Source organism: Rhincodon typus, chromosome 6, assembly GCF_021869965.1.
Source record: "Rhincodon typus isolate 14 chromosome 6, sRhiTyp1.1, whole genome shotgun sequence".
NCBI classification, from domain to species: domain Eukaryota; kingdom Metazoa; phylum Chordata; class Chondrichthyes; order Orectolobiformes; family Rhincodontidae; genus Rhincodon; species Rhincodon typus.
This window is the reverse complement of record NC_063337.1, coordinates 43,701,369-43,719,921: the sequence shown is the minus strand read 5'-3', so window position 1 is coordinate 43,719,921 and position 18,553 is coordinate 43,701,369. Positions and strand designations below refer to the sequence as shown.

At 40.6% G+C, this 18,553-nt stretch overlaps 1 protein-coding gene across 2 annotated transcripts in view; it reads right to left on the bottom strand.

The window, feature by feature from the left end:
• pdgfd (platelet derived growth factor d) overlaps window positions 1-18,553 on the bottom strand; it is a 172,651-nt gene that overhangs the window by 71,534 nt on the left and 82,564 nt on the right. Inside the window, exon 2 of one of the 2 annotated variants that reach the window (XM_048598343.1) lies at window positions 12,965-13,169. In XM_048598343.1, coding sequence (XP_048454300.1) covers window positions 12,965-13,169 — 205 coding nt within the window. The remainder of the gene's footprint in view (window positions 1-12,964; window positions 13,170-18,553) is intronic. The other variant, XM_048598344.1, reaches the window with a different exon arrangement.

Sequence of the window (18,553 nt, the reverse complement as noted above, 5' to 3'; positions counted from 1 at the left end):
GGTCTAAGCCCAAAATGTCAGCTTTCCTGCTCCTCTGATGCTGCTTGGCCTGCTGTGTTCATCCAGCTCTACAACTTGTTATTTCGGATTCTCCAGCATCTGCAGTTCCTACTATCTCTGGTAATAATTGAGTCGTTTTTGAATGGCAGGCAGTGACTCTAGTGGGGAATCATAAGAATCTGTGCTTGGACCCCAGCTATTCACAATATCTATAAATGATTTGGCTGAGGGAACCAAATGGAATAATTCCAAGTTTGCTGATGACACAAACTAGACGGGATTGTGAGTTGTGAGGAGGATGCAAGGAGGCAACAGGACAATCTAAACATGGTCAGTGTGTGGTCAACCATCAGGCAAATGTGGTATAACATGGATAAATGTGAAGTTATACACTTTGGTATGAAAACAAGAAAGGCAGAATATCAATTAAATGGTGATATATTGGAAAATGTAGAAAAATGTGAAAATGAGGAACATTTCTTTTTGCGGACAGTGGTCAACCTGTGGAATTCACTACCACAGAAGGCTCTGGAGGCTAGGTCACTCAGTATATTCAAGAAAGAGAGAGATGAATTTTCAGATATTTAAAAGCATCACAGGGTATGTGGATAATGTGGGAGTGGAATGTTGAGCTAGAGGATCAACCATGATCATATTGAATGGCAGAGCAGGCTTAAAGGGCTGAATGGCCTACTCCTGCTCCTTGTTTCTATATTTTGATTGCTGTAATGGCACTTTGTATATTTGCCTACAGTAAAATAATTTCTAGACAGAATGTTCCTAAAATGACAAATTTCCAGATTCTCTTCAGTTCTTTGTTATCTGGCAGGCATCAATAACAGGAAGTCATATTTGTTAGCAATTGTAGACAATTTAATGAATATGCTGCAAAGAACAAACAGTGTGATTCTTGTCCTTTCTGTAAACAGGAAGAAGTAAGCCAACATTCCATTTGAGAAAAGATAAAAGATCAGTAATTACCTCATCACCTTATTCCATTTCTGAATTACTTTCTGAACATATCCTGTCACTGCAGCTGAGATGTTATGTGTTATCAGCTTAAGCCAATGTTCTCCAAACTAACTTCACTGTTTTCATCCTCCATGATTTTTAACTCATTTGGAGTTTTTGAATGTGAATCAGGGTAGTAAAAGTTCTAAGGTAAAAAATTTGTCAATTTAATAGTGGGATGGCCAACGTACACAATGATGGCTCCTTTGTAAACAATGTAAAGTGAACAAAAACAGAAGTTGTTGGAAAAGCTCAGCAGGTCTGGTAGCATCTGTGAAGGAAAAAAAAAGAGTTAATGTTTCAGATCCGGTGATCCTTCCTCAGATAATCCATAAGTGTGTGGGCATATTTGGGTGTGTTAGCTTCAGAGGCATCTCACACCTCCATGAGAATACCATGGGTGTTGCCACTTTAAACTCCCCATCGTTTATTTTTTAGATCGATCGTCTTTTTGTGCCTCCTGAAACTATGTCTTCCCATTTTTTATTCCAGTCCACCATACGTATGCTAAAAATGCTTGGTTCTCAATTGGGCCAGGTTTGACCATACAATAGGCATTCAGTGTGCTTTGTTCATCAGTTATCTAATAAGTAAAATCTATCCCCTAGATTCTACACTACAGAATGAAATGCTGATGACACAAAGGTAAAAAGGAAAACAAGTTGTGTTGATGATATAAAGAATCTCCAAATGGATATAGATAGGTTCAATGAGTAGACAAAAAATTGGCAGATGTAGTATTATGTAGAAAACTGTGGAATTGTACATTTTGACAGGAAAAATAGAAAAGCAGTATATTATTTAAATAGAAATAGATTCCAGAGCTCTAAATGGGATATGGATGTTCTGGAACATGAATCACAAAGTTAGTATGCAGGCAGCTCAAGTGTTTTGGAAGTCAAATGAAATATTCCCATCTATTGCAAGATGAATGAAATATAAACACAGGAATGTAGAACATTGCTGAGGCCACATCTGGTGAACTGTATTAGTTTTAATCTCTTTATTTTAAAAGAATGTAAATGTGTTAGTGGCAGTTCAGAGAAGTTTCACTCAACTGACATTTGGGAATGGGGAAGGGGTATGGGTTGGCAGAACAAGCCTGAATCCATTGGAGTCTAGAAGAATAAAAGGTGGTCTTATTGAGACATGTCAAATTCCCTCAGAATCTTAAAAGGTGGAACCAATGCTTCCCACTTAAGGCGAGACAAGAACCAGAGGACACAGTTTAAAAATGAAGAGGTCTCCCGCTTAAGATGGAAAAGAGAACTTATTTTTCTCTCAAGAGGGTCTTATCTCTTTGGATCTCTCAGATTTATTGTAAGGCAGGATTAATAAATTCTTGACTAAAAAGGGATTCAAAGGTCACTGAGCCTTGATCTTACTGAATGGCAGAGCAGGCTTGAGAGGGCCTTATGGCTGACCTCTGCCCCTAATTCATCTGTTCATCTGTTTTCATTCACTTTCAATGACTTGGGTTTCACCTTAGATAATGCTTATAGTGTCAATTCTTAAACAAATAAACAAATAAAAGAAAAAGATGCAATTTTTCCCAGTGTTCTTTAGAACGATAAGCTGTTTTTGTGGAGTGGTTAACATATACACAGAGATGGCCATTAAAATGGTCACCTGTACATATGCAAATGGGGCCGGTGGTGTTAATTATTGGCAACAGACATCCTTAAATGAGAATGAATCTGCAGATGTCACCACATCCCGGTCACAATGGCTGCGGAAGCACAGATGGTACTGAGCCCAAAGGTCAAAGGATCAGCAACAGAGGCCAGGGGCAAGGATGTAGGTCACGAAATAACACCAACTGTTCAGATGTGCAACTCTTCATTGTGGGTGAGAGAGAGGTTGAAACACCAGGCTGAATATGGACCCAGGGTGGGGGTGAGGATTAAACAGCACTGAGATCTTTACCTCCACTTTACTGAACGCTGGAGGCTAGCTCAATACATTAAAATTCTGATTGGAAGGTAGTCGCTTCTGTCTCTAACATCTAACATCTCCACGTTTGCAGATGACATAAACGGAGTGGGGGGGTGGTGAACTGTGACGAGGAGGCAGAGATGCTTCAGTGTGACTTGGACCATTTGAATGAGTGAGCAAATGAATGATAGATGAAGTATAATGTGGATAAGTATGAGGTTATCCAGATAGTTTGCAAAAACAGGAAGGCAGGATATTATCAAAGTGGTGATAGATTGGAAAAACAGGAGCTGCAACAGCACGAGGATACGCTTGTGTGTCAGTTGCTGAAAGTAGGCATGCTGGCCTTCATAGTGAAAGGATTCCAGTAAAGGAGTAGGGGTGTCTTGCTTCAACTTTACAGGACCTTGGCCAGACCACACCTGGAGTAAGAGACAACAAGGTGCAGGGCTGGATGAACACAGCAGGCCAAGCAGCATCATAGGAGCAGAGAGGCTGATGTTTCGGGCCTAGACCCTTCATCAGAAAAGGGGGAGGGGAAGGGGGTTCTGAAATAAATAGGGAGAGAGTGGGAGGCGGATAGAAGATGGATAGAGGAGAGGATAGGTGGAGAGGAAACAAACAGGTCGAAGAGGCGGGGATGGGGCCATAAAGATGAGTGTAGGTGGGGAGTTAGGGAGGGGATTGGTCAGTCCAGGGAGGACGGACAGGTCAAGGGGGTGGGATGAGGTTAGTCGGTAGGAGATGGAGGTGCAGCTTGAGGTGGGAGGAGGGGATAGGTGGGAGGAAGAACAGGTTAGGGAGGCGGGGACGAGCTGGACTGGTTTGGGGATGCGGTAGGGGGAGGGGAGATTTTGAAACTTGTGAAATCCACATTGATACCATTGGGCTGCAGGGTTCCCAAGCGGAATATGAGTTGCTGTTCCTGCAACCTTCGGGTGGCATCGTTGTATCTCTGATTCAATTTTAACCACACCTGGAGTAATGTGTGCAGTTTTGGTCTCCTTATCTGAGGAAGGATGTTCTGGCTATGGAGAGAGTCCAACAAAGATTTACCAGCCTGATTCCTGGGGTGGCAGGACTGATGATACTGGCACTTTAGCACAGGAGTTTAAAACAATGATAGGTAAATGCAGGAAGGATGTTCCCAATGACTGGGGAGCCCAGAACCAGGGGTCACAGTCTAGGGATACACAGTAGGCCATTTAGGAACGAGATGAAGAGAAATTTCTTCACTCAGAGAGTGGTGAGCCTGTGAAATTATCTGTCGCAGGAAACAGTCGAGGCCAAAGCATTGAATGTTTTTAAGAGGGAGTTAGATATAGTTCTGAGGACTAAAGGGATCAATGGGCATGAGGAGAAAGCAGGAGCAGGATGCTGAACTGGATGATCGGTCTGGCTGGCTTCAAAGGGCAAATTACCTTCTGCTTCTATTTCCTTTGTCACTTGGTAGAAACACAGCCCTCTGAGATGAAGTTTCTGTGCTCCCGTGCTCTGGGTGATGTTGTGACATAACACAGCCTTTTTTTTCTGATAAGTTTCAGACAAAATCAAAAGATGGGAACAGCAATAAGCCATTTGGCCTCTCGAGTCTGTTAGATTTTTGCAGTGAACTCAACTCAACTTACTCAGTTTTGTTCCACATTATTTGATACACCTGCCTCACAAAAAAGCCATTGACCCATGTCTGGAAAATTTCAATTGGTCCACAATCCGTAAACACAACCTTTTGTCAGAGGGGATTCCAAATTTCCATAATTCTTTATTTGAAAGGTGTTGCCTGATTGTGCGTTCAGGTTGGCTCTAATTTTAACATTGCTCCAATTATCCAGAATTCTCCCACACAAGGCAGTAGTTTATTTGTATCTACTCTAACAAATCTTTTTATTGTTTTAAAGATCTTAATTAGATCACCTGTCATTTTCTACATAAAGAAATTCAAACTGGTTAGGCTCACCACTGCTTTGTCAAAATACTAATGGTATGGATGAAAGCAACAGCATTTGCTTCTCATTATTGCAACATTAAAACAAGTGTCAAATAGTAGTGGCTAAAGATGGTTGTGAATAGCCTTCCCTTGCAGAGTATCTACTCTTTTGGTATCTACTTTAATTTGAAGTATCTACTTTAACAAAAGCTGATACAAAGAAAGCAGAGAGGAAAATTTGGATAATCTGTTTCACATTTACAGCCGTTCGAAATTGCACTTCACAGGTAATTTAGTCAATTATTCCCCTTTCGATGAATTATATTGACTACACCTGTTTTAGATATTGCAATGTTGCACATTCAGTCACTTTTGTTTGAAATATTTAGCTGCTTAATATACACTAAAAATTTATCATTAGGTTCACAGAGAATAAGCAGAGAAAATAAAAATGCTGGCCTGTTCAAATGAATGTGAACCATTTTAAAGTATTGCCAGATCATTTCGCTTTGATCAGCAGCAGAGAATGGTGTCATCATACTAATTTTTAATGCAACTGCATAAAATTCCTTTGTGCTACTATAGTGGAAGTTATATCAATTTAATGTATCCATTAAACTAATGGAAAGAAGAGAGTGAAAGGACAGTATTATGTGTTCAGAAATGTGTGATAATAATTTCTCCCCCATTGTTAATTGGCTTCCATTATTCTTCATCTCACAGTCACGTAACAATTGATTCTCACAAAAACTTATGGCCATTTTAAGAAAATTTAAGTTTTCTTTAATTAATCCGATGTTTTGAAAAGAGTAATGAGGTCTGATTCTCAACCCTGTCGTCATCACTTTTGGAAATGTAAAGTTAAACACATGCATGTAGAAATCTTCAAAGTCGGGTTTATGTACTTTTCAACATCATAATGGTCTGATAGTTACACCAGTAATTCTCGATACATTTATTGGCCATTTAATGAAGCACTTTTCAAAAAGACTTGGAAATCTTCAAATATTTGATGCATTAACATAATTTGAATCCAATTGTACACAATACAATGATAAAGAAAAAGCCAGTGGTCTTCATTCTGAACAATTCAAACTGTAGTTTCTGAACATATTCGTGAAGGGTGCTGGTGCTGAGAAATAGAGTTTGATGCTGAGCTGAGTTTATCGTCCCACAGACGGAATTTTTACTTCAAATAACAAGTGCACTTGGGTGCAGGTAGGTGAGAAAAAGTGCTGAAACTGACAGCAGGTCTGGGAGCTGACTCTAACCTGCTGACTTCCAAATTTAACAGCGCTGTGATTGGCTGCCTGTGAAGGACCAGAAGAGGTAGGTTGTCAGTTCAAGTACTACATGTTGATAACTCAGCAGCTATTTTAAGCAGGGAGCATCTTTGCTTTAACTGAGACCGTAAGGATTATCTGGTGTTTCCCAGCACTCTCCAGTGGAGCAGAGGTGACAGCACGGTAGCAACTGAGAAAACCGAAGAAATAAGAGGCAAAACAGATCCCATCAGAGCTGAAAGCTGTCATCTGCTTCCTTGCTTAAGTGACAGGCTTTTGTTGATGACACGTATCCACAGAGTGTGCTTCCACAACTTTGGAAGTGATTTCCATTACTTCAGGGGTAACTTTCTCAACACGGGAGGATTGCATGTCTGATCCCTGCTTTCCATTTCTCATGTAGCAGTTCACCATGGGTGCTGCTTAAACTGCTTTACCTTGGACCTCAGATAAAAGGGCCAAAATGAGATGTGACAAGAACAGCATCAGTTGGGGAGCTTGGGCAGCGCCAGCATCGGGAACAGCAGCAGCCTTCCCTTTGTCCACCCACTGCTTTGTAGGAAAGTAGTGAAAAGCACAGAGTGCAGCTCGCAGGAAACCACACCTGTCACATGACAAAACAAATACAGCCATAAGATCAGCTTTCTCGTGATGATGAATACCAGTACCTCAAGAGACTCAGGGAATTGTCAGGAGGTCACAGATATTTGCAGCCTGATGCCAAGTGTGTCTGGTGGCTATGAATTTTCACTGACTATCAAAATGGCCAATGTCCTCAAGTTAGAATCATCGAATCACTACAGTGTGGAAGCGGGCCATTTGGCCCATCAAGTCCACACTTACCCTCCGAAGAGAATCCTACGCAGACCCCGCCCCCCCACCATCTGTGCATTTTCCATGTCTAATCCACCTAGCCCGCACATCTTTGGACTGTGAAAGGAAACCAATGCACCCAGAGGAAACCCAAGCAGACACAGGGAGAATGTGCAAACTCCATACAGACAATTGCCCAAGCATGGAATCCAACTGGGGTCACTAGCACTGTGAGGTAGCAGTGCTAACCACTGAGCCACCATGCTGCATTCCTTTTGGCTCTTGTTCATTCCAGGGATCTGAGAGTGATATTTGCTGAATATTGTTGTCAATTGTCAACAAATGCTTCACCTGATCACCAATGCCAAACTTGGAAAATATCGCTGGACAATGTACGCTTTGCCAAAGAAGAGGTCAGTCAGAATGAGTGGGCACGGAGGTCTGTGGCTCTGATTGGCTTCCCACAGGTGCTGATCAACTGCACGCATGGTATTCAAGGTTGTCCAGATCACCCAGGAAGCTCTGTGGGCCATAAGGTCTTCCATTCCATGGTGTAGCTGCTGTACAGTCACAAAAAAATGTTGTGCAAGATTTCCAGGGAGCTGCCAAGATTCATTTATTCAGTACTAGTCCACCCTCTGAGCTCTACAGATATCAGGATAGACACAAACAATGGCAGAGAGAAAAAGGTCACCCACTTAAAATTCCTAATGAAACTTGTGGTGAGCCCAAACAATGAGATTCAAGAGGATAACCACCACAATCACATGACAAAATTCAAACACAACAAGAATTGGCATGTTGGAAGAAGTTTCAGATGGTGGGCAGCTGTGGAAGTGTCCTTCAATATCATTTCTTTCATGTAATATACATATTGTTAGCTTGGACAATATCTTTCCCCAAACTTAAATGCCCTCGAGAAGGGGTTGATGAACCACCTCCTTGAACCATTGTAGTCCATGTGATATAGGTCCAACCATGTGCTGTAAAGAAGGGAGTTCCAGAATTTTTACCTAGTGACAGCGAAGGAACATCATTACATTTCTAAGTCAGGATGGTGTGTGGCTTGAAAGTGTCTTTCAGATTGTGCTGTTCCCTTCTGCCATTCGCCTTAGCTCTTCTACTAAAGACATGGCAGAGGTTTAGAAGATGATATTAAAAAAAGCCTTAGTAAAGTGCTGTAGTACGTCTTGTACAAAGCAGCCAGTTTATGTGGTGATGGGGGTAGAGAACACTCAAAGTGATGGATAAGGTACCATTGAAGCAGATTGCTTTATCCTGTTGAAATTCAAGTTGGAGTTGCACTGATTGAGGCAAGAGGGCAGTATGGGTCATGTTCCTAACGTGAGTCTTGGAAATACGAGAGCAGCTTTGGGAATCAGCACACAATACACCACAGAAATCCTAGCCTCCCATCTGCTCTTATAGCCACCGGTTTTCCATGGCTGATGCAGTTAAGTTTCTGTCACTAAAAACTTTGGGATGAGGATAGAGGAGGATTCAGTGAAGGTAATGCCATTAAATGTCAAGGTGAGGTTACTGGACTCTCTTGTTCGAGATGGCCATTGCCTGGCACTTGTGTGGTGTGAATGTTACTTGCTCAAGCCTGCATGTTCTCCATGTCTTATTGTCATGTCTTCTTTCTTTCCAACAAGTCTTTTAAAGCAGATATGAATCCTCCTATTGTAAATCACTTGTTGATATCGATGTCAAAGAGAAACTTCCTGAAATGGGAGCCCATCACCATAAGCATAGTCTCACCAATTTCAATGTTAGCACAGGAGATTGAAGATATCAACCATGCCCTCCCTCATAGCAAATGTGTCATTGGCTGCATATGGGCATGAATGGTTTCACTATCAATGGAGTAGTGAATATAAGTGAGCATTACATAATCAGTGAATATCCCTACTTTTAACCTTATAATGGAGAGAAGTCATTGATGAAACAACAAAAGATATTTGGGCCATGGACACTACCCTGAGGAACTCCTGCAGAGATGACCTGGGTTGAGTTATATGTTTTTCAACAACAACAACCATCTTCCTTTGCATTAGGTTTGACTCTAATTGGTGGAGAGTTTTCTCCAATTCCTCCAGTTTCAATTTTATTATGGCTACTCAATGCCATACTCAGTCAGATGCTTTCTTTCAAATCAAGGAAATCAATTTTATTTCGCTCTGGATTTCAGCTTGTTTCTACATATGTAAACCAGGGCTGCATTGGTAGCGTTCCTACCTCTGAGACAGTAGGTCCAGGTTCAAGTCCCACTGTGCTGGAGGTGTGCCATGAAATGTCCAAACATGTTGATTAGAAACGTCTAGATCAAGTGTTCTTTATAGAATCCCAAGTATCTGTCAGTAGATTATTGCTGTTTAAGTGCCATTTGCCAGCACTTTTGCTGACCCTTTTCCATCTTTTTGCTGTTGATTGACAGTAATCAGCTACATTGGATGTTTCCTGTTTTTTTGTGAACAGGACATAGCTGGGCAATTTCTCTTCTTACAGAGAGATGCCAATGTTGTAGATGGGAAGGCTCACAGGTATTTCTGGAGCACTAGTCATCAACTATTACTGTCTTGTGTGGGGATCCATTGTCTTTGCTGATTCCAATCAGTGCAGTCAGCTGTCTCTATGTATCATGTGGAGTGAATCAGATTTACGGAAGATTGCTAACTCTGATTGTGACATCTCAAAAGGAGGCAAAAACATACATCATCCATGCAGCAGTTCTTGCTGAAGATGGGGGAAAATGTTTCAATCTTGTATTTTCAGTCATATGCTAAGCTCTGCAATTACCGAGGGTGGAGATGTTCAATAAACTTTCTCTTCCTCTGTTTAAATGCCCACTATCATTCGAGACTGGGTGACTTTGGTCTGATCTGTTGGTTGTGAAATTGCTTAGCTCTGTCTATAATAAGCTGCTTTTGCAGCTGGCATAAATACAGTCCTGTGCTGTGGCTTCACCTCAGATTAACACCACCTTTTTAGAGTAATCAACCTGAAATATTAAGCAGGTTGTTGCATGTGCTATTGAACTCATCATTCCCATTCAAATTTGGTCATTAAATTGTGCCCATACTGTATCCAAGAGAGCTGCTAGCCTCATTACTTACCTCTAACCATGCTTTCCTTTCTTGCTGTCTGAGCTAGGCTTTTGTTTCTCACTGGTGGGAAAGAGCATCTCTTTGTCAGCTCTTAACCACTGCACTTTCTGGTCCAGGGAGACATCTCTGATGCAGTCTTCTTGTTTTGGGAATCCACTAATACAGGTTTTTATTTTTCTGTCTGTCACCCACACAATCTTTTAACTATAATCTATTCCCTTTCTGCAGTTCAGCTAAAACGAGTTCACATGGGGTGGTGTCATGCCCACTCACGCTAATTGACCAGGAAACCTGTAAATCAGATATAAATGCAATGGCTGGCTTTTAAAAAACACACACAATCATAGTCATACAACATGGAAACAGACCCTTTGGCCCAACTCGTCCATGCTGACCAGGTTTCCCTAACTACAGTGGTCCCATTTATCTGCATTTGGCCCATATACTATTAAACCTCTCCTATTCACGTACTTGTCCGAATGTCTTTTAAATGTTTTAATTGTGCTCACTTTTACCACTTCCTTTGGCAGCTCGTTCCCTATAAGCACTACCCTCTGTGTAAAAATGTTGCCTCTCAGGTCCCTTTTAAATCTTTCCCCTCTTACCTTAAATTTATGCTGTCTAGTTTTGGACTCCCCTACCCTGGGGAAAAGACCTTGGCTATTCACCTTATCAATGCCTTTATAATTTTATAAACCTCTCTGGGTTCCCCATGTGCTGCCCAGCTCTCAGAAGGGCCAAATATTAAATTGTCTGTCCTTCAGCACCATAAGAGGACAAGGACAAAGAAACAGGAGCAGGACCAGGTCAAATGACCATTCCAAACTGCTCCACCATTTGGTACCATCTTGTCTGATTTTCAGCATTAACTCCATTTTCCCACTCACTCTCCATGACCCTTAATTCCACAAGAGATCAAAATATGTCCATTTCAATGTTCAATGTTTATCCTGACATTTTATCCCTGTATTCTAGATTCCCCAGCTGGGGAAATAATCTCTAAAACATTTACTCTGTCAACCTTTTATGTTTCAACACAATCATCTTTCTTCTAATATTCAAAGTACATCGGCTCATTAAACTTAATCTCTCCTCATAGGACAGCCCTTTCATCACAGGAATCAATCCAAAAACTTTTGTTTCACCCCCTCCAAGTATATCTTTCTGATGCAGTATTCCAGGTGTGGTCTCATCAAAGCCCGATAAAATTCCTTTTTCTTGTCGTTCAATCACCTTGCAATAAAGGTCAACAAACCATTTGTCCTCCTCGTTGCTTGTTATTCCTACATGGCAACTTCCTCTCTTTCATGTACAAGGACACCCAAATCCATCTGAATACCAACATTTAAAAGTTTCTCACTATTTAAAACATATTCTGTTTCTGTATTCTTGCTACACAATACATTTCACCTTATGGTTCATTTGTCTACATGTTTTTGCTGACTTGTGTTTTCACAACTAACCTTCTAACATAGACTGAGTCTCCAGGCTTGACTCTTGCAACACCCCAACTGGTGACTACCATTAAAAAATCATTCATGGAATATGGGTGTCATTGGCTAGGCTAGCATTTATTGTTCATCCATAATCTTGTCTGGAGAAGGTGGTGGTGAGCTATCTTCTTGTCCACTTGGGCAAGGGGATGCGAGTTCCTGGATTTTGTCCCAGCAACAAGCCCTTATCAATGGAACAACTACAATTTTCCCAGTACTGGTTCCTATGACTCATGAGTCAAAACTTCTCTCTCCTACACCACTCTCTGATTGGTTTGATCATATATCAAATTGTGCGTGGCTCAGGGACTGATCTAAGATCATTACTTTTGAGATTCTGTTTATTACTTTAGACCATAGCACCTTATGATCCCTCAGCAGAATCTTCTCCTCATTCTATTTACGTTTTGGCTTAACTGCCCTGCCAACTTTGCCTTCTTTCATATGACAACAAGAACATTGTATCTATTGCATTAGAACATAGTTTAATGTTCCTCTAACTACAACTGTGTTACAACTGGGTCCCATTATTCACTGACTCTCAGTCACACCATCCTGTCCATTATTCAATTTTTTAGCGTGATTAACACCTGCATTAAAAAGTCCAGGTCCTTCTCCCTCTCTCTGATGTTTATACTTTGGACTCCAACTCACCAACTCTTAAGGTGAACTTCCTTGAGGTGCAGACACCTACCACAGATGTGATTGTCTGTGACTGTAATGCTCTCCATAAGCACCCACCCGTTGTGACTGTAGTGCATGACATGTACGTGCCATTCCTATCTAGCCTTGTTTTATTTATTTAAAGTTTGTGCATTGAATTGTGAGACAAGTTGATTGAAGTTCAGCCAATTATTTGGTCAGATTTACGTTATATATAGTAGTAATTAAAATTTAGCTTTGGAACAAACCACGGCCAGTATGGGAGGCAGGAAGCAGCATCTTTGTCCTCTGCACAATTCGGTTGAAACACAATGAATGGGGTGGGTTCTTGATAGGAATGGAAATTAATTCCAATTCAGGATACAAATGTTTCTAGGACTGGAGTGCTGTACTTCTGCACTCTGTCAGCTTTAACATGTCAAGTTGAAAATTCAGAGCTTCCATTTCTATCAACAGCTGCAAAATGTGCAATGCCAATCACCTTATGCCATCCACTTTGGAGTCTATCCTCATTTGAAGCCCTGCACCATCTGCGGTCATTTGATACTGTAAATGCATTTACAGCTGTACCATTCATGTGTATACTGACCTCAAGTCAATTTGACCCATAAACTAGCACCTTTCATATGACAAGCAAGGGTCATTCTAGGTTATTGTTCTAAGACGAACCACAACACAAATGGTCAGTTTAAGCAATGAATGTCTCATAACTTACCCATTTACTCTGCTTACCTGCAAATATCATTTTCCGGTTCCTCCAGTCCAAAACGTGTATCGAACACCAACTGTATCCTTGTGTTTTCAGGAGACAGCAACCTCCACGTCAATAAAATACTCCTTGGATAGTTGAGAGGAAATCGTGGACTCTGAATAAATCCATTATTCACGACATTGATTGTATCTTCTTGCCGATAAATTGCTGTGAGGTGATTGCTCTCTGTTAGTAGTCACAACTTGTACAAATTAGTTAGCTGTTTAATTATTGAAGAACAATGCAAAAAAAAAGCACCAAGTATAACAGTGACTGATAAATCTTCAAACTTTTAACACTTCCTGGAATTAATGACATTACATTAGACACAAATGTTAGCAGTCAAGGCTGTTAGCTTTTAATGATGCCTTTTAGGTACTGATTCATCAGGTTCATGTCATCAACTGCTACTCAGAAGTTTGGCTTAGGTTTGAAGCATAAATATATTCAGGGCCTGTGGGCACTGGAAGGAGTTAAGTGTTGGTTATTTGAGGTAAAACAAAATCATGGTTTTGCATAGCATGACAGTAAGTACTTCATACCAGACAAATCAGGTGAAGGCCACTGTGCAGAAGTAGCTGAAATTCTATCACACTAGATGCTTTGATTTATTTGTGGAATTACCACAGCAATATCTTTACAATGTGTTGCCCATTTATGTTGATGTTTGCTAATATTTGAAAATATCGAGTGAAACGGGTCATGATATAATTTTTAAAAATGATTTGCGTAAGTATTTGAAATGCAAGCATGCAAAAAAAACATGGGTCAAGGGCAGGAACTGAGATTCAAGCAGACAGCTACAGGTTGAACAGCTAGTATTGGCAAAGGCATGATGAGACAAATGACTTCTGTACTGCAGTTCCTATTAATTCTGTATATAATGGTGAGACAATTATCTTGCCCCCACATCACTCCTTTATTTACAAAACCGATGAATTGCAATTGCAAAATATTTTACACAGGTTCAATCTGTTTCAGTATTTATTATACTGCAGCTGACGCTGAATGTGCAAGGAAACAGTACACGAGTAATTGACATGAGCTCAGCAAATGGATACAATTTACAAACTATACATCAGATCCTTGTAATTGTACAATGGCAGGAATTCTCCTTCAGATTGGACCTAACCATATAGGGCCTGAACTCCAATTGTTTTCATCAATAGAAACTGTTAGCTTGGTATTTTCCTCTCGTCATCAGTGAAGGCTTGTTTCCACTATTAAAAAAAAGGAATTCAAACTAAAGCCAGATGAGAAAGTGCGGGTTGAAAATCTGGGTTTAATATGAGCCTTGCTAGAAAACATTAGTGGTTTGAATGCAACGCTGCAAATTCCATCAACACTTTGCTGCTCTGATGACTTTGAGTTCAGGATGTTCAGGAATGTGCACAATCAACCTTATGGAAACTGTGACAATGTTTTTGTGCTCTGCATTGTGATAACAGAGTTATTTTTCCTCAAAGGGGCAGCAGAAAAGCTCATTTTGTGTATGCTTCATAATTGTTTTTTAAAATGTTTTGGTCTTTGTCTTTCTTTATGACTGATCAAAGTGAGTGCTGGAATGTGGGCCATTTTTCATTTTAGACACCCAGCTTTAACCTTAAGCAACCCCAAATCAAGTGAAACAATAATTGGAATTTAACCTGTGTTTTCTATGTTGGAAAGATATGTTCTGATGTGAAAAAGAATTTCAGAGCAGGAAGGTAAAATAGGTAAACAGAATGAAGCATTGGGGCCAAAAGAATGATTGAATAAAACATTGACATGCTTTAGAAGGGAGGGGTCAGGCAGAAGAATTGAATGAGATACTGCAGCATGGTACGGTTACTGAAATAGCTTTTATTTTATTTCATGACATGGAAATATTGTTATTATCAGCTAGTATTTCTTAGGGAGTTAATGTTCATGTTAATATTGGCTTCACCAATTCTACAGTCTGTGGATAGCGAGAAGGAATTGTACCTAGCTTTTGGAGGGAGTAGACGTTTCTATACCAGCTTCTGAGGTCCAAGTTATTCAGCCTGATTAAATGTAGTTGTACCTTTTGCTATTGTGCAAAAAACTTTCTTGTTATCTTCAAACAGTGTCTCTTCTACAGATATTCCATAGGAGTGTATCCACTACTACTAATAACTGGATAGGCCCAAGGTAAAGCAAACAGAAAGGAGGACTGGAGGCACAGAACTATGTCAAACAGTACTTACTCACTGCTATACAGCAGTAGAGGTGAAAAATACCACGAGGCACAAGGGAAAAAAACGCAGGTTATTGCCAGCAAGGATCTCATTTATTGTCCATCCCAAATTGTCCTTGAGAAGGCAGTGGTGAGTCATCTTCTTGAACAACTGCAGTCCATCTGCTGCCTTCTCTGTAGTGGTTTGGTACAACTGAGTGGCTTGCTAGGCCATTCCAGAAGGCAGTTAAGAGTCAACCAGATTGCTATTGATCGGTAATCCCATGTAGGACAGCAGACTTCCTTCGCCAAATAGCCTTTCTGCAATCATTTCTTAAACTGGTTTTCGAAATGTGAACCCTGTTTCCCTCTCCACAGGTGCAGCCAAATCTATTGAGTTCTTCCTGCACAGAATCACCTAATGGTGACCATGTTGATTGTTGCAAAAACCTATCTGGTTCACTTAAGGAAAGGAAATCAGTTTTCTGGTTTGGCCTACACGTGACTAGAGACCCATTGTAATGTTGGTGACTCATAGCTGCCTTCTGGGTAATTCATAGAATTCCTACAGTGTGGAAACAGACCCTTCAGCCCAACAAGTCCACACCGACTCTCCAAAGATCATCCCACCCAGACCCATCCCCTGTAACCTACCTAATCTACACATTCCTGAACACTGTGTGCAATTTAGCATGGCCAATCCACCTATATCTGCACGTCTTTGGACTGTGGGAGGAAACCAGAGCACTCGGCAGAAACCCACGCAGACAAGGGGAGAATGTGCAAACTCCATGCAGACAGTCATCTGAGGCGAGAATCGAACCTGGGTCCCTGGCGCTATGAGGCAGCAGTGCTAACCACTGAGCCACCATGCCACCCCAAGTAAGGATAGGCAATAAATAGTGGCCTAGCCAGTGAAACCCATATTCCACAGATGCATAAGAAAACTTATTTGCCTTCCAAATCACTTGCTGAACCTGCATACTAACCTTGTGCTTCATGTGCCAGGACATCCAGTTCCTTTTATAATTCACAGCTCTCCAAACGCTCTCCACTTAAATAATTCACTGCTTTTTCTTTCTTCCTGCCAAAGTGGAGAAGGTGACATACTCCTACACTTATACTTCATTGGCAAAGGTTTCATGACTCATTTCACCTATCTGTAGCCCTTTGCAGATGCCTTGTGATCTCTTCACAACTTATTCTTCTTTCTAGCCTTGTACCATCAGCATATCATCACATAGTGTGGGGTCTATCAGACACTATCAGACAGCTACCAAGCACAGCACATTGACTGCTAAAGCAACCCTCGTCCATTTTAATCCATATTAATACACATATGGCAGACTGCAAGCACCAAATGTGAAGTCAATGTCAGGAGGCACAGAAGGATGTTCAACTGGAACATAAAGGGCAGGGATCTCAAAGTGGTAACACTCATAGGACTCTTGTGCAGCTTGGAGATAAGGCAGCACACCCAATGATGCCGCCACACTCATGGATTATTCACTTTACAGAGGTCTTCATGAGTTTGCAATGGGAGCAATGCCAGTGTAGATTGGCCATCACACCGTTAAATTGGCATTTTTTTTAATCCGAGATAGGCACAATTCACTCCAATTTCTATATCTTGATTTCCATTCAAAAAGTTCAAATTAGTTAAAATTCATTGAGGATGAAAGCAGGGAGATTAATTCAGAGAATACAAGATAAGACTCAAAGTGATGAACGCAGAAGATCTCAGCATGTGGAGGGTTATGGGGAAAAGGCAGCAAGTCAAAATGGTCAGACAGCCTGCACAGACATGATGGCCCAAATAGCCTCCTTCTGCACCTTAACAATTCTGTGATTCAGGCAAGGCAATGAGGGTTAAGGCATTGAGATTTGTTGATAACAATTGCGCTAGGTTCTTGTTATAGAAAGTAGGGAGGAGAATTAAAAACACATTATATTTGGGACAGGTACAAATGAGCAGGTGGACTACTGAGGAGACAATTTGGAGGAGAATAGAACAAATCAGGGTATCAAGAGACATCAGAGAGATAGAAAATGCTAAGGAGGGACAGTGATCCAAGTCAAAATTCTAGAATGCATTATTAGTTTCTTTGCCATATCACTCATTTGCCAGTTTTATGATTGTGCTACTTAAAGACTTTGTATGCTGCTCTGTATAACTGAAAATTGGTGCACTGCTCACAATTTATCATCAAACTGTTAAAATTAATAGGCAAACATCATAGAGAATGCCCATGGGTAAAACTGCTCGCTGGTCACTTGCATTCATGAAATTGTCAGATTGCATGATTTGAATCATGGGGAATGTAATTTTGCGACATTAACATTTTTGAGGATGTTGAAGGAGGGGGTGAAAGTTTAAGATGGAGTGAAAACTGGGCAGGGTAGAACTGTTTAGCCTTCTTGAGGAGAATATGGTGATGTCCGTTTTGAAGGAGTTAAAAATGAAGCCAAAGGTTAGTGATCAGTTAATGAAGGCTGAAGAGAGGAAGGTGGGTGGGTATGTATCTCAGAGAGGAGAAATTCAATGGAACTTGACTTTGGAGACATAACTGCAAGTTCTCTTCACTTAGTCTCAACACATGCTTCACCCCCAAGTTAAAAAAAAATCACCATACACTATATTTTTGTTTTGGTATTGACATTATCCTCAAATGCAACCTATTACAACAAAATACATTTGTTGCCTGCATTCATTCTACCACTAATCACTTCAGATCAGCAAAATGATTATAAACAAAGAACATAACTATCATACAATCAGAATCTCTTAGTGACTTTAAAATAAAATTAGATTTTAACCAAGAACGTACAAATTATTAAAATGTAGTGCACACAACTGCACTCATAACCCAGTAGAACAGTTATTCGGGGCAACATTTTCTTGTATAAATGTAATCAAAGACCGATTTTTCTGGAATTAAACCACAGTAATAACTTTATTAAAATGATTTTTTGTAGTTCTATAATTAAAGTGGTTATTGGGGCAACTTACTGATTATATTGCGCACAAATATGCATTTGTAACTCCATGACTAGCAGTCTGTTTCAAATTTATACATTTTCAATTACATTTGACCCTCCACCCACCTCTCCTTTTGTCCATTTATATTACAGGCTAAGAGGAAAGGACGACAACTTTGGTTGGTAACTCTCTGCCAAGACATCTTTATTGTCAGCATAAAGAGATCCATTCACTGGCTTCATCTATGATTTTAACCCCCTGTCTCCAAGAGGCAGGGTTTGGTTAAAATATGGAACTCGCTGGCATGGATCTTGAATGTGTACAATCCTGTAAAGCAGATTGAACAGTTTCATAGAATCATAGAATCCGTACAGTGTGGAAGCCATTCTACTCATCAAGTTCGCACTGACCCTC